Source organism: Salmo trutta, unplaced genomic scaffold, assembly GCF_901001165.1.
Source record: "Salmo trutta unplaced genomic scaffold, fSalTru1.1, whole genome shotgun sequence".
NCBI classification, from domain to species: Eukaryota; Metazoa; Chordata; class Actinopteri; order Salmoniformes; family Salmonidae; genus Salmo; species Salmo trutta.
The window spans coordinates 25,295-42,794 of NW_021822829.1; the positions used below are offsets into that span (position 1 = coordinate 25,295).

Genomic DNA, 17,500 nt, shown 5'->3' on the forward strand with positions numbered 1-17,500 from the left:
GCCTTTACCTCTGTAGGAGACGGACCTCTCTCCCAGGACCTGCAGATCATAGCCAAGACTGGAGGTACGGGGGGTAGGGTGGGGAGAGGTTGGTGGGTAGGGAGGGATGGGTCTCTCCCAGGACCTGCAGATCATAGCCAAGACTGGAGGTACGGGGGGGTAGGGTGGGGAGAGGTTGGTGGGTAGGGAGGGATGGGTCTCTCCCAGGACCTGCAGATCATAGCCAAGACTGGAGGTACGGGGGGTAGGGTGGGGAGAGGTTGGTGGGTAGGGAGGGATGGGTCTCTCCCAGGACCTGCAGATCATAGCCAAGACTGGAGGTACGGGGGGTAGGGTGGGGAGAGGTTGGTGGGTAGGGAGGGATGGGTCTCTACCAGGACCTGCAGATCATAGCCAAGACTGGAGGCACGGGGGGTAGGGTGGGGAGAGGTTGGTGGGTAGGGAGGGATGGGTCTCTCCCAGGACCTGCAGATCATAGCCAAGACTGGAGGTACGGGGGGTAGGGTGGGGAGAGGTTGGTGGGTAGGGAGGGATGGGTCTCTCCCAGGACCTGCAGATCATAGCCAAGACTGGAGGTACGGGGAGGGCCTGGTGTGTGTCGGGAGGGGGGCCCGGTGTGTGTGGTGTGTGTGTGTGTGTGTGTGTGTGTGTGTGTGTGTGTGTGTGTGTGTGTGTGTGTGTGTGTGTGTGTGTGTGTGTGTGTGTGTGTGATGAGGAAGGGTTAGTAGTCTGTTATTTGGCTGGCAGCTGGTTCACTGTGTGTCTCCTGTGGGTCTTCTACTGTAGTTGGTTTCTGACATACTGTAGTCCTTCACTCTACAGGGTTCCTGACATACTGTAGTCCTTCACTCTACAGGGTTTCTGACATACTGTAGTCCTTCACTCTACAGGGTTTCTGACATACTGTAGTCCTTCACTCTACAGGGTTCCTGACATACTGTAGTCCTTCACTCTACAGGGTTCCTGACATACTGTAGTCCTTCACTCTACAGGGTTCCTGACATACTGTAGTCCTTCACTCTACAGGGTTCCTGACATACTGTAGTCCTTCACTCTACAGGGTTTCTGACATACTGTAGTCCTTCACTCTACAGGGTTTCTGACATACTGTAGTCCTTCACTCTACAGGGTTTCTGACATACTGTAGTCCTTCACTCTACAGGGTTTCTGACATACTGTAGTCATTCACTCTACAGGGTTCCTGACATACTGTAGTCCTTCACTCTACAGGGTTTCTGACATAGTCCTTCACTCTACAGGGTTTCTGACATACTGTAGTCCTTCACTCTACAGGGTTTCTGACATAGTCCTTCACTCTACAGGGTTCCTGACATACTGTAGTCCTTCACTCTACAGGGTTTCTGACATACTGTAGTCCTTCACTCTACAGGGTTCCTGACATACTGTAGTCCTTCACTCTACAGGGTTTCTGACATACTGTAGTCCTTCACTCTACAGGGTTCCTGACATACTGTAGTCCTTCACTCTACAGGGTTTCTGACATACTGTAGTCCTTCACTCTACAGGGTTCCTGACATACTGTAGTCCTTCACTCTACAGGGTTCCTGACATACTGTAGTCCTTCACTCTACAGGGTTTCTGACATACTGTAGTCCTTCACTCTACAGGGTTTCTGACATAGTCCTTCACTCTACAGGGTTCCTGACATACTGTAGTCCTTCACTCTACAGGGTTTCTGACATACTGTAGTCCTTCACTCTACAGGGTTCCTGACATACTGTAGTCCTTCACTCTACAGGGTTTCTGACATAGTCCTTCACTCTACAGGGTTTCTGACATACTGTAGTCCTTCACTCTACAGGTTTCTGACATAGTCCTTCACTCTACAGGGTTCCTGACATACTGTAGTCCTTCACTCTACAGGGTTTCTGACATACTGTAGTCCTTCACTCTACAGGGTTCCTGACATACTGTAGTCCTTCACTCTGCAGGGTTTCTGACATACTGTAGTCCTTCACTCTACAGGGTTTCTGACATACTGTAGTCCTTCACTCTACAGGGTTCCTGACATACTGTAGTCCTTCACTCTACAGGGTTTCTGACATACTGTAGTCCTTCACTCTACAGGGTTTCTGACATACTGTAGTCCTTCACTCTACAGGGTTCCTGACATACTGTAGTCCTTCACTCTACAGGGTTCCTGACATACTGTAGTCCTTCACTCTACAGGGTTCCTGACATACTGTAGTCCTTCACTCTACAGGGTTCCTGACATACTGTAGTCCTTCACTCTACAGGGTTTCTGACATACTGTAGTCCTTCACTCTACAGGGTTCCTGACATACTGTAGTCCTTCACTCTACAGGGTTTCTGACATACTGTAGTCCTTCACTCTACAGGGTTTCTGACATACTGTAGTCCTTCACTCTACAGGGTTCCTGACATACTGTAGTCCTTCACTCTACAGGGTTCCTGACATAGTCCTTCACTCTACAGGGTTTCTGACATACTGTAGTCCTTCACTCTACAGGGTTCCTGACATAGTCCTTCACTCTACAGGGTTCCTGACATACTGTAGTCCTTCACTCTACAGGGTTTCTGACATACTGTAGTCATTCACTCTACAGGGTTCCTGACATACTGTAGTCCTTCACTCTACAGGGTTTCTGACATAGTCCTTCACTCTACAGGGTTTCTGACATACTGTAGTCCTTCACTCTACAGGGTTTCTGACATAGTCCTTCACTCTACAGGGTTCCTGACATACTGTAGTCCTTCACTCTACAGGGTTTCTGACATACTGTAGTCCTTCACTCTACAGGGTTCCTGACATACTGTAGTCCTTCACTCTACAGGGTTCCTGACATACTGTAGTCCTTCACTCTACAGGGTTCCTGACATACTGTAGTCCTTCACTCTACAGGGTTTCTGACATACTGTAGTCCTTCACTCTACAGGGTTCCTGACATACTGTAGTCCTTCACTCTACAGGGTTCCTGACATACTGTAGTCCTTCACTCTACAGGGTTCCTGACATACTGTAGTCCTTCACTCTACAGGGTTCCTGACATACTGTAGTCCTTCACTCTACAGGGTTCCTGACATACTGTAGTCCTTCACTCTACAGGGTTCCTGACATACTGTAGTCCTTCACTCTACAGGGTTCCTGACATACTGTAGTCCTTCACTCTACAGGGTTCCTGTTCGTTTATTGCCTCCTGTGTGCATTTACTTATTTCATTAGATTTTTTTACTGTAAAGTTTGTTGTGTTCAATGCACTTTAAATAAAGTTAAATATAACTTTTTTGTATTTGATACAGTTGTGTATTGTGGGTAACGTAGTCCCTCTATCTCCAGCAGTGTATTGTGGGTAATGTAGTCCCTCGCTCACAGTAGTGTAATGTAGTCCCCCTCTCTCCAGTAGTGTATTGTGGGTAATGTAGTCTCTCCTCTCTCCCAGTTCCGTCCCAGCCGTCAGACTTCAAAGGAGAGGTCAAGTCAGAGACCAGTATATTGCTGTCATGGGTTGCTCCTCCACAGACTGGGCCTGAAAACCTGATCACTGGATATGAACTGGTCTACAGGAGGTCTGGTGACAACGAAGAGGTAAGAGATATATTTGTAGATTAGTTAAACCTCGTTTCTTAAACCCATAGAGCTCAGTTGCTTTTCACAAAGTCTCAATATACTTTCATCTTTACAATCCATTGGGGCCTTTCTGTTTTGATATATAAACTATATACGTCCCTTTTTCAGGGTCCTGTCTTTCAAAGATAATTCGTAAAAATCCAAATAACTTCACAGATCTTCATTGTAAAGGGGTTAAACACTTTTTCCCATGCTTGTTCAATGACCCATAAACAATTAATGAACATGCACCTGTGGAACGGTCATTAAGACACTAACAGCTTACAGACGGTAGGAAATTAAGATCACAGTTATGAAAATTTGGGACACTAAAGAGGCCGTTCTACTGACTCTGAAAAACACCAAAAGAAAGATGCCCAGGGTCCTTGCTCATCTGCGTGAACGTGCCTTAGGCATGCTGCAACGAGGCATGAGGACTGCAGATGTGGCCAGGGCAATAAATTGCAATGTCCGTACTGTGAGACTCCTAAGACAGCGCTACAGGGAGACAGGACGGACAGCTGATCATCCTCGCAGTGGCAGACCACGTGTAACAACACCTGCACAGGATCGGTACATCCCAACATCACACCTGTAGGACAGGTACAGGATGGCAACAACAACTGCCCGAGTTACACCAGGAACGCACAATCCCTCCATCAGTGCTCGGACTGTCCGCAATAGGCTGAGAGAGGCTGGACTGAGGGCTTGTAGGCCTGTTGTAAGGCAGGTCCTCACCAGACCTCACCGGCAACAACGTCGCCTTTGGGCACAAACCCACCGTCGCTGGACCAGACAGGACTGGCAAAAAGTGCTCTTCACTGACAAGTCGCGGTTTTGTATCACCAGAGGTGATGGTCGGATTCGCGTTTATTATCGAAGGAAAGGGCGTTACACCGAGGCCTGTACTCTGGAGCGGGATCGATTTGGAGGTGGAGGGTCCGTCATGGTCTGGGGCGGTGTGTCACAGCATCATCGGACTGAGCTTGTTGTCATTGCAGGCAATCTCAACGCTGTGTGTTACAGGGAAGACATCCTCCTCCCTCATGTGGTACCCTTCCTGCAGGCTCATCCTGACATGACCCTCCAGCATGACAATGCCACCAGTCGTACTGCTCATTCTGTGTGTGATTTCCTGCAAGACAGGAATGTCAGTGTTCTGCCATGGCCAGCGAAGAGCCCGGATCTCAATCCCATTGAGCAGGTCTGGGACCTGTTGGATCGGAGGGTGAGGGCTAGGGCCATTCCCCCCAGAAATGTCCGGGAACTTGCAGGTGCATTGGTGGAAGAGTGGGGTAACATCTCACAGCAAGAACTGGCAAATCTGGTGCAGTCCATGAGGAGGAGATGCACTGCAGTACTTAATGCAGCTGGTGGCCACATCAGATACTGACTGTTACTTTTGATTTTGACCCCTTAACCCTCTGTCTACCAGTTACAGCTTCCACCTTAACCCTCTGTCTACCAGTTACACCTTCCACCTTAACCCTCTGTCTACCAGTTACACCTTCCACCTTAACCCTCTGTCTACCTGCTACACCTTCCACCTTAACCCTCTGTCTACCAGTTACACCTTCCACCTTAACCCTCTGTCTACCTGCTACAACTTCCACCTTAACCCTCTGTCTACCAGTTACACCTTCCACCTTAACCCTCTGTCTACCTGTTACAGCTTCTACCGTAACCATCTGTCTACCTGCTACACCTTCCACCTTAACCCTCTGTCTACCTGCTACACCTTCCACCTTAACCCTCTGTCTACCTGCTACACCTTCCACCTTAACCCTCTGTCTACCTGCTACACCTTCCACCTTAACCCTCTGTCTACCAGTTACACCTTCCACCTTAACCCTCTGTCTACCAGTTACACCTTCCACCTTAACCCTCTGTCTACCTGTTACACCTTCCACCTTAACCCTCTGTCTACCTGCTACACCTTCCACCTTAACCCTCTGTCTACCAGTTACACCTTCCACCTTAACCCTCTGTCTACCTGCTACACCTTCCACCTTAACCCTCTGTCTACTAGTTACAGCTTCCACCTTAACCCTCTGTCTACCTGCTACACCTTCCACCTTAACCCTAACCTTAACTATCTCTCTCTCTCTCCTCCATCTCTCTCTTCTCCATCTCTCTCTCCTCCATCTCTCTCTTCTCCATCTCTCTCTCGCTCTCTCTCCTCCATCTCTCTCTCTCTCTTTCTCTCTCTTTCTCTCTCTCTCCTCCATCTCTCTTTCCTCTCTCCTCCATCTCTCTTTCCTCTCTCCTCCATCTCTCTCTCTTTCTTTCTCTCTCTCTCTCTCTCTAGAAGAAGCTGAATTTTGACCCCACCTCCTCCTACCTTATAAAGAATTTGAAGCCGTTCTCCTCCTACACCTTCCAGCTGGCAGCACGTAGCAAACACGGCATCGGAGCGTATACCAACGAGGTTACCACAGATACACCACAGACACGTATGTCCCTACCTACACTGCTACTACTGCTGTTACTGCTCTACCAGAGTTATAATCTGGATTAAACACAAGTCATTATGTCATCTATCAGATACTATGAGGTCCAGAGGTATAATCTGGATTAAACATAACTCATTATATGTCATCTATCAGATACTCTGAGGACCAGAGTTATAATCTGGATTAAACAGAACTCATTGTCATCTATCAGATACCCTGAGGACCAGAGTTATAATCTGGATTAAACAGAACTCATTGTCATCTATCAGATACTCTGAGGATCAGAGTTATAATCTGGATTAAACAGAACTCTAATGTCATCTATCAGATACCCTGAGGACCAGATGTGTAATCTGGATTAAACACAATTCATTATATGTCATCTATCAGATACTCTGAGGACCAGAGTTATAATCTGGATTAAACAGACCTCTAATGTCATCTATCAGATACTATGAGGACCCGCGTTATAATTTGGATTAAACAGACCTCATATGTCATGGAATCACAAGATACAATTTGTGGAGAACAAGATCAACAGAATAAGATTACTTTATACAGTGAAACAATATGTAAATGTTTCACGATTTTGGAAAATGTTCACAATTTATTCTTTAGCTGTATATCTTCCAAACTTTTTCAAACTTCCATGAGTCTGAAGTGTGTCAGTCAGTTAGGGCTAAACTACAGTCAAGGTAAGGTGACAGACAAGGCATAAAGTAGTTCAGTGGTTAGAGATGTGAAGTGGATCAGTCTGGGGAGAAGCACTGAGACTGATAGAAGGCGTTGGAGTGAGACTTACTCATTAAGTTCAAGTCAAGGTAGGTTAGATGTTACATGTTGTCCAAGAGACTCAGTTCAGTGTCCTGCTTGTTGTATCTTCTTTATATCTCATCATACTTTTTCATTAGTTTTCAGTTGACAACATTTTCTATCAAACAGATTTGAATAGGGGTGTTAAATTCCGGTAATCTTCCCAAACTTTCCCCAAACCAGGACTTCTGGAAAACCTGGACATTTTGGTAAAGTTACCTGAATTTTGCAACCCTAGATTTGTCGTTCGATTCAGCCATTTCACACCTGTTCTAGTCTTCTGGTCATTTTTCTTTATAGAAAACATCGGTCCTAGACTTTTATTTTGTGTTTTTTGTCCCTTTTTTTAATTTTCTGTCTTGTCTGTTGGCTCTGTCACCATCTTCCACTAAACACCTCACTACCTCATCAACCAATCACATCCACCAAACAACACGTACTTCCTCAATCCTGGCCAATCAGAACCCTCAGCCCCTCCCCAGGAGGTCACATGCTCCAGCCCCAGCTCCACCAGCATCCTGGTAAGTTGGGTTCCGCCCCTGGCGGAATCCCAGAACGGAATCATAACGGGATATTCCATCCAGTATTCTGTCACGGAAGGGGACAACAGGACTTCCCAGCAAGTCAGCCGAATTCCACCGGAAAGCTCTTCGTACCTTCTGGAAAACCTGGAGAAATGGACAGAGTATGGAATCACGGTCAGAGCCCTAACGGAAGCCGGAGAAGGACCAGAGAGTCTACAACTACTAGTACGCACCGATGAAGATGGTATGTTCCAAACCTTTCCCCTGCCTGTTGGTACTAAACACCCCTATCCTTGGTGAAAATGGTTCGTCCCACTAACAATGCCACCACCTGAGAACCTCTAGCCGGTAGGGTGCATCCCAAATGGCATCCTATTCCCAGCAACCCTAGCTGTGTTTTCTCCTTGACCTTCATTCTAAGAAAGAAACCTCCCCTGGCTATACCTCTACACAGTAATTTCCTTCTAAAATCCTGCCTTTTTTCTTCTCTCTTCTCTCCCTGTTCCTGAGGGGGGTTGATGCGGTGTATCCCACTGACAATGCCCTTTTGAACAATACTACACAGCCCTGCGGATGTGTCACTAAATACCCCTACATGAGGGGAATAATAGTACACTCCATTAACCATGCCCCTGTGAACTGCTGCAGAACCTTATGGCTTAAACCATCTCTGTAAAGGGGGGGGGGGATCCACCTAGCCCTCAGTCGTTCCTTTCAACCCTGACTCGTCATGCTGAAGTTAACTTTACCTCTACAGAACTGAACCTTTTTCTTGGTATACGTTTGTATTGTACCTTTCTCTGTATAACCGAGGTTATATGATGTTCTGGGAACCACAGCCCCTTAGGATTCCTTGTATCGTCTGATCTCCCCTCTCTATCTTTCATTCACTCTCGCTCTCTGAATGTCAGGCCAGTTTTTCAGGCCTTCTTTAGCTGCTTTTTGGTGCTTTTTTAAATCTCATCTCCTATATATTTATCGACATTTTGAACAGAACCCCAAAAGCTTTCAACCCACCAACCTATCCTACCTCCAAACGCTCACCTCCCCCGGAGTATCTAAACCATCTAAGTGCCACCACAACTTTTGAACCCCGGCCCTTGACCTCGACCTATCCTACAATGCATTTCCAGTTCCCAGTGGTCCTCCGCGTGACGTGGTGACGCAGGCGGTGAACTCGTCAGCAGTCAGGGTGGTGTGGCGGGCACCGGCCGTGGAGCAGCAACATGGTCAGGTCAGAGGTTACCAGGTCCACTACGTCAAGATGAACTATGGAGAACCCACTGGACCCAACCTCATCAAGGATATACTCATAGACGACTCACAGGTAACAATGGAAGACAACTCAGAAAGATTGAATGGAACGTTGATGTAGAATGGAACGTTGATATAGAATGGAACGTTGATATAGAATGGAATGTTGGGATAGAATGGAATGTTGGGATAGAATGGAATGTTGGGATAGAATGGAATGTTGAAATAGAATGGAATGTTGGGATAGAATGGAACGTTGATATAGAATGGAACGTTGATATAGAATGGAACGTTGGAATAGAATGCAATGTTGAAATAGAATGGAATGTTGGGATAGAATGGAATGTTGGGATAGAATGGAATGTTGGGATAGAATGGAATGTTGAAATAGAATGGAATGTTGGGATAGAATGGAATGTTGAAATAGAATGGAATGTTGGGATAGAATGGAATGTTGGGATAGAATGGAATGTTGAAATAGAATGGAATGTTGAAATAGAATGGAATGTTGAAATAGAATGGAATGTTGGGATAGAATGGAATGTTGGGATAGAATGGAATGTTGAAATAGAATGGAATGTTGGGATAGAATGGAATGTTGGGATAGAATGGAATGTTGAAATAGAATGGAATGTTGGGATAGAATGGAATGTTGGGATAGAATGGAATGTTGGGATAGAATGGAATGTTGAAATAGAATGGAATGTTGAAATAGAATGGAATGTTGGGATAGAATGGAATGTTGGGATAGAATGGAATGTTGAAATAGAATGGAATGTTGGGATAGAATGGAATGTTGAAATAGAATGGAATGTTGGGATAGAATGGAATGTTGGGATAGAATGGAATGTTGGGATAGAATGGAATGTTGAAATAGAATGGAATGTTGGGATAGAATGGAATGTTGAAATAGAATGGAATGTTGAAATAGAATGGAATGTTGGGATAGAATGGAATGTTGGGATAGAATGGAATGTTGAAATAGAATGGAATGTTGGGATAGAATGGAATGTTGAAATAGAATGGAATGTTGAAATAGAATGGAATGTTGGGATAGAATGGAATGTTGAAATAGAATGGAATGTTGGGATAGAATGGAATGTTGGGATAGAATGGAATGTTGAAATAGAATGGAATGTTGGGATAGAATGGAATGTTGAAATAGAATGGAATGTTGAAATAGAATGGAATGTTGGGATAGAATGGAATGTTGAAATAGAATGGAATGTTGAAATAGAATGGAATGTTGAAATAGAATGGAATGTTGGGATAGAATGGAATGTTGAAATAGAATGGAATGTTGGGATAGAATGGAATGTTGAAATAGAATGGAATGTTGAAATAGAATGGAATGTTGGGATAGAAAGGAATGTTGAAATAGAATGGAATGTTGGGATAGAATGGAATGTTGGGATAGAATGGAATGTTGAAATAGAATGGAATGTTGGGATAGAATGGAATGTTGAAATAGAATGGAATGTTGAAATAGAATGGAATGTTGGGATAGAATGGAATGTTGAAATAGAATGGAATGTTGGGATAGAATGGAATGTTGAAATAGAATGGAACTGAAAACCCTACTGGATAGAGACTGATTGCTCAGAATTTTTAATATTTTTTAAGAATAAAATATATTATATATTTTACAAGCCTTCATCAGATTATGAGATTATAAAATATGAGACTAATGTAAAACAATTCTCTCCTTCTTTGCTCTCTGCTTCGTTCTGTCGTTTAGTGGGAATACAATGAATCAGCAGAATATGTAAGTATATCTGTGATCTGTTATCTAAAAAAGGTCTCATTTGTCTTGACCTGTGTTTTTTGTCCCATGGGCTAGTAGAAAAAAGGATGGAATGGGACACAGCCTAGAATGGAACTATGGAATGGAGTAGAATGGAACTATGGAATGGAGTAGAATGGAACTATGGAATGGAGTAGAATGGAACTATAGAATGGAGTAGAATGGAACTATGGAATGGAGTAGAATGGAACTATAGAATGGAGTAGAATGGAACTATGGAATGGAGTAGAATGGAACTATGGAATGGAGTAGAATGGAACTATGGAATGGAGTAGAATGGAACTATGGAATGGAGTAGAATGGAACTATGGAATGGAGTAGAATGGAACTATAGAATGGAGTAGAATGGAGATGATACTGTACAGGTCCATGTTGCTGATGAGTTCTATGATCTGTAGGAGGTGGTTCTGTAATACTGATGAGTTCTGCGTTCTATGTGTTCGGTAGGAGGTGGTTCTAGGGGAACTCCAGGCTGATACTGCCTACTCTGTGTCTGTGGGGGCATACACCGCCAAGGGAGACGGGGCACGGAGCAAACCCCAAACTCTCTGCACTACCCTCCCACGTACGTACTTATCATTTATCATCCCAACATAATATAACAGACAGTACAGACACAGCTACCCAGCCTGCTACTAGACACTGAGACAGATTTACTAAGTCTTCACAGCCTTCTTTAGAGCAGTGATTCCTCAAAATGGGGGTCGCGAGTGTGAAACTGAATTTTTTTTTAAACTATCATAAATATTTTAATAGGCTACATACAGTATCTTCGGAAAGTATTCAGATTCCTTTACATATTGCACATTTTGTTTCAGTCTTATTTCAAAATGGATTAACTAGTTTTATTTCCTCATCAATCTACACACAATAACCCGTAAGGACAAAGCAAAAACAACAGTTTAAATGGAAATATTACATTTCCATAAGTATTCAGACCCTTTACTCAGTACTTTGTTGAAACACTTTTGGCAGGGATTACAGCATCGAGTCTTCCTGGGTATGACGCTACAAGCTTGGCACACCTGAATTTGGGGAGTTTCTCCCAATCTTCTCTGCAGATCCTCTCAAGCTCTGTCAGGTTGGATGGGGAGCGTTGCTACACAGCTCTTTTCATGTCTCTCCAGAGATGTTCGTTCGGGTTCAAGTCCGGGCTCTGGCTGGGCCACTCAAGGACATTCAGAGACTTGTCCCGAAGCCACTCCTGCGTTGTCTTGGCTGTGTGCTTAGGGCCATTGTTCTGTTGGAAGGTGATCCTTCGCCCCAGTCTGAGGTCCTGAGCGCTCTGGAGCAGGTTTTCATCAAGAATCTCTGTGTACTTTGCTCCGTTCATCTTTGACTTGATCCTGACTAGTCTCCCAGTCCCTGCTGCTGAGAAACATCCCCACAGCATGATGCTGCTACCACCACGCTTCATCGTAAGGATGGTGCCAGACTTCCTTGACACGTAACGCTTGGCATTCATGCCAAAGAATTCAATCTTGGTTTCATCAGACCAGAGAATCTTGTTTCTCATGGTCTGAAAGTTTTTAGGTGCCTTTTGGCAAACTCCAAGCAGGCTGTTATGTGCCAATATACTAAGGAGTGGCTTCCGTCTGGCTACTCTACCTTAAAGGCTTGATTGGTGGAGGGCTGCAGAGATGGTTGTCCTTCTGGGAGGTTCTCCCATCTCGTCAGAGGCACTCTAGAGCTCTGTCAGAGTGACCATCGGGTTCTTGGTCACCTCCCTGACCAATGCCACAGATGTGTCAAGTTTTGAGGGAGCGTGCAATTGGCATGCAAGTACAGGAATGTCCACCAGAGCAGCTGCCAGATAATTGAACGTGCATTTCTCTACCATAAGCCGCCTCCAACGTCGTTTTAGAGAATTTGGCAGTATGTCCAACCGGCCTCACAACCGCAGACCACGTTTAACCACACCAGCATATTTTTGTTCAGTATATACAGTATACCTCACTGGTGGTACTGGCTATATTTCTAAAGATAACTGTAACATCGTACTGCCTTTAATACCTATGGGGTGAAGATGTGATATATTCTGGCGTATTAATTACGATATTTGTGATGAAGAAAAAGGTTACAGACAGATGCTTTCCATCTGATCCTGCAACCTACTGCTGAAAACAGGTCGACCCTATTGTCCTGCTGCAAACAGGTCGGCCCTATGGTCCTGCTGCAAACAGGTCGGCCCTATGGTCCTGCTGCAAACAGGTCGGCCCTATGGTCCTGCTGCAAACAGGTCGGCCCTATGGTCCTGCTGCAAACAGGTCGGCCCTATTGTCCTGCTGCAAACAGGTCGACCCTATGGTCCTGCTGCAAACAGGTCGGCCCTATGGTCCTGCTTGCTCTGGACTTGATATCCCTAGCTGATATAGACTGCTAACATGATATCCCTAGTTGATATAGACTGCTAACATGATATCCCTAGTTGATATAGACTGCTAACATGATATCCCTAGTTGATATAGACTACTAGCATGATATCCCTAGTTGATATTGACTGCTAGCTTGAATGACTTTCAGCTCAAAATGCAGGTGCATCACCATTTCTGGCTGTAATGACAGGCTACATTTGTGCAGAGATTGTGAGCAGGTGTTCGTGAGCAGTTAATTCTCTTTAATAGTAACATCCTCTTCTCTCCTCTTCCCCTCTCTCTTGTCTCATCCCTCTCTTCATCCTGCTCCTACCTTCACCCCTCTCTCTTCCCTCCTTCCCCCAGTCCCAGAATGCCCCAGGCTCTCAGTAAGTCCCACCCCCACGGGCACGGCCCAGCTCCAGTGGCTGCCTCCACCCAACCCCCCTACACCTCTCCTGGGGTACCGTCTAACCTTCGGACGCCTGGATGTCCTCCCCCTTACCGTGGTAGAATTCCCCGCCAAGGAAAAGTCCTACACTGCGCAGGATATCCACAAGGGGGCGTCGTACGTGTTCCGACTCTCCGCCCGGAATAAGATTGGATACGGAGAGGAGGTAGTGATCGAGGTGACCACTCCGGAAGACGTTCCAGGAGGATACCCAGAAAATATCCTCTCTAAAGGCGCCTCGGCATCTTCCATACAGCTAGTTTGGAAGTCTGTCCCGCTTATCGAACAAAACGGGAAGATTGTGAAGTACTCGGTGCGGTACCGGGATGTTAACGGTAGAGGTGGGAATGCTACCGGGGAGGTGGTGGTGACGGTACCGGAATCTAGCGTGACGTTGGAAGGGCTGAGCGCTGACACTGTGTATGACGTCAGTGTGTGTGCGTTCACGGCGGTAGGGGCGGGGCCGTATAGTCCCGGCGTCCAGTTTAGGACGCAACCGCTGGATGTGGAAGGTAGGACACACACTCACACACACACACACCCGCACGCACGCACACACACGCACGCACACACTCACACACACACTCACACACACACTCACACACACACTCACGAACACGCACGCACACACACACACTCACACTCACAATCACACTCACGCACGCACGAACACACACACACTCACACCCGCACGCACGCACGAACACACACACACACACACACACTCACGCACGCACGCACGAACACACACACACACTCTCATAACCACCTTTGAGCAACTACCCAACAACCATCTTCCATGTCTGCCCCCCCCCATCCTAAACACACTCTTTCCTCCACACTGTACATTAACTCAGTGGAAATACTCACCCACACACCATACCGAACACGTTACAGCGTCGTCGTAAGTCTATTTTGTTCTTGTCAGTCTTGTCGGTCTAGTCTGTAATCTTAAATGTATTCAGTCTCCTTCAGCTGACAAGGTAAGAGAGGTATTCTAGTCCCATCTCATTATCCAGTCAAGCTGACATCCCTTCCAGACTGTATTTCTGTACAGACAGAAACTAGAAACTAGAAACTGTAAAACACAGGTAAGATATTACACCTGTTTCTCTCAGACCTGGGTTCAGATACTATTAGAAATCTTTCAACAAAAAAAAATACTTTTAGCGTTTGCTCTGGCCTGCCTGGAATGCCTGGTGGACGCACTCCTTCAGACTATTCTATTGGTTCCATGGCTCCAGGCAAGCTCAATCAAGCCCAGATAAAACATGTGAAATGATGTGAAAATAGTATTTGAACCCGGATCTGGATCCTATAAGGAGATTGAAAGCGTAGAAATAGAATCCATATAAAAAGTCCATCAGTGACTTGAATGGGGATAGGCCCCGTTCTATGGGTTGTATTTCTATGATTGAAAAGTCTGCAGAGTCATACTGTTGTTTTCTATGTTCCTCTCCACAGTGTTTGCTACTAACTTCAGAGTGAAGGCTGCCATGAAGAACTCAGTCCTGCTGACCTGGGAGATACGAGACAAAACACCCTCCCAGCCTTTTACGGTGAGTTACAGGGACTTTAGATGATGTGTGTGTGTGTGTGTGTGTGTGTGTGTGTGTGTGTGTGTGTGTGTGTGTGTGTGTGTGTGTGTGTGTGGTTGTTTATGTGTGTGTGTGGCTGTCAGTGTTGATTATCTCTGTCTTTCTATAGATCTTGTATGTAAGGGTCAGAGTGTTGATTATCTCTGTCTCTCTCTCTAGATCCTGTATGATAAGGGTCAGAGTGTTGATTATCTCTGTCTCTCTCTCTAGATCCTGTATGATAAGGGTCAGAGTGTTGATTATCTCTGTCTCTCTCTCTAGATCCTGTATGATAAGGGTCAGAGTGTTGATTATCTCTGTCTCTCTCTCTAGATCCTGTATGATAAGGGTCAGAGTGTTGATTATCTCTGTCTCTCTCTCTAGATCCTGTATGATAAGGGTCAGAGTGTTGATTATCTCTGTCTCTCTCTCTAGATCCTGTATGATAAGGGTCAGAGTGTTGATTATCTCTGTCTCTCTCTCTAGATCCTGTATGATAAGGGTCAGAGTGTTGATTATCTCTGTCTCTCTCTCTAGATCCTGTATGATAAGGGTCAGAGTGTTGATTATCTCTGTCTCTCTCTCTAGATCCTGTATGATAAGGGTCAGAGTGTTGATTATCTCTGTCTCTCTCTGTAGATCCTGTATGATAAGGGTCAGAGTGTTGATTATCTCTGTCTCTCTCTCTAGATCCTGTATGATAAGGGTCAGAGTGTTGATTATCTCTGTCTCTCTCTCTCTCTCTCTAGATCCTGTATGATAAGGGTCAGAGTGTTGATTATCTCTGTCTCTCTCTCTAGATCCTGTATGATAAGGGTCAGTGTTGATTATCTCTCTCGCTCTCTAGATCCTGTATGATAAGGGTCAGAGTGTTGATTATCTCTGTCTCTCTCTCTAGATCCTGTATGATAAGGGTCAGAGTGTTGATTATCTCTGTTTCTCTCTCTCTCTAGATCCTGTATGATAAGGGCCAGAGTGTTGATTATCTCTGTTTCTCTCTCTCTCTAGATCCTGTATGATAAGGGTCAGAGTGTTGATTATCTCTGTCTCTCTCTCTAGATCTTGTATGATAAGGGTCAGAGTGTTGATTATCTCTGTCTCTCTCTCTAGATCCTGTATGATAAGGGTCAGAGTGTTGATTATCTCTGTTTCTCTCTCTCTCTAGATCCTGTATGATAAGGGTCAGAGTGTTGATTATCTCTGTCTCTCTCTCTGTAGATCCTGTATGATAAGGGTCAGAGTGTTGATTATCTCTGTCTCTCTCTATAGATCCTGTATGATAAGGGTCAGAGTGTTGATTATCTCTGTCTCTCTCTGTAGATCCTGTATGATAAGGGTCAGAGTGTTGAGGTGGATGGTAAACAGAACCAAAAGCTGATAACAGGTCTGCAGCCGGAAACACAGTACTCCTTCCTGTTGACTAACCGTGGCAACAGTGCCGGAGGTCTACAGCACCGCGTAACCGTGACGACCGCCCCGGACGTGCTGCGCTCCAAACCCACGCTGGTGGGGAAGACCAACGCAGACGGGATGGTGACGGTTCAACTACCGCCCGCACAGACCACCACTACCGTCAGGTGAGGGAGGGAGGGAGGGAGGGAGGGAGGGAGGGAGTACATCAGGGTTCCCCAACTGGCGGCCTGCTAGTGATTTTATTTATTTGGCCCCTCCAAAATTTTAGGACCAATTATAACAATAAAAAAAAGTTATTGTTGGACATAAAGGCTGTAAAAACAGCAGCATATCAGCGCCAAGTGATTTTAATGTAGGAAATGTGTTCCAAAGTATTCCCACGTATAATAGAGAGATACTGTATATGTTTTTTTGTATTTATTGAACCCTTATTTTAACAGGTCAGTTGACTGAGAACACGTTCTCATTTACAGTAAACGACCTGGGAAGTAGTTACAGGGGAGAGGAAGGGGAATGAATGAGCCAATTGGAAGCTGGGGATGATTAGGTGACCGTGATGGTTTGAGGGCCAGATTGGGAGTTTAGCCAGGACACCAGGGTTAACACACCTACTCTTACGATAAGTGCCAAGGGATCTTTGGTGACCACAGAGAGTCAGGATACCTGTTTAACATCCCATCCGAAAGACAGCATCCTACACAGGGCAATGTCCCCAATCACTGCCATGGGGCATTGGGATATTTCTTTATTTTTATACCAGACGAAAGAGTGCCTCCTACTGGCCCTCCAACACCAAATGGGCTCCTTGAGGTCAATTTGCAGTCTATAAATTATTAGTAATTATGTTCCGGCTCCCTGACCATCCGCTCAAGAAACAAATAGCCTGAATCTAGTTGATGATCCCTGTACTGTAGTCGACCATCATTAAGGTGAATCTAGTTGATGATCCCTGTAGTCGACCATCATTAAGGTGAATCTAGTTGATGATCCCTGTACTGTAGTCGACCATCATTAAGGTGAATCTAGTTGATGATCCCTGTACTGTAGTCGACCATCATTAAGGTGAATCTAGTTGATGATCTCTGTACTGTAGTCGACCATCATTAAGGTGAATCTAGTTGATGATCCCTGTAGTCGACCATCATTAAGGTGAATCCAGTTGATGATCCCTGTACTGTAGTCGACCATCATTAAGGTGAATCTAGTTGATGATCCCTGTAGTCGACCATCATTAAGGTGAATCTAGTTGATGATCCCTGTACTGTAGT

The 17,500-nt window shown here is 45.3% G+C and overlaps 1 protein-coding gene across 1 annotated transcript in view; it reads left to right on the plus strand.

The window, feature by feature from the left end:
• Nucleotides 1–17,500, plus strand: part of LOC115185029 (receptor-type tyrosine-protein phosphatase delta) — a gene marked incomplete at both ends in the record, with an annotated part of 59,158 nt that continues 41,658 nt past the window's right edge. Inside the window, 10 exon segments of the mRNA XM_029745672.1 lie at nt 1–64; nt 3,423–3,568; nt 5,898–6,042; nt 7,318–7,623; nt 8,513–8,706; nt 10,372–10,398; nt 10,885–11,002; nt 13,158–13,754; nt 14,707–14,801; nt 16,140–16,396. Coding sequence (XP_029601532.1) covers nt 1–64; nt 3,423–3,568; nt 5,898–6,042; nt 7,318–7,623; nt 8,513–8,706; nt 10,372–10,398; nt 10,885–11,002; nt 13,158–13,754; nt 14,707–14,801; nt 16,140–16,396 — 1,949 coding nt within the window.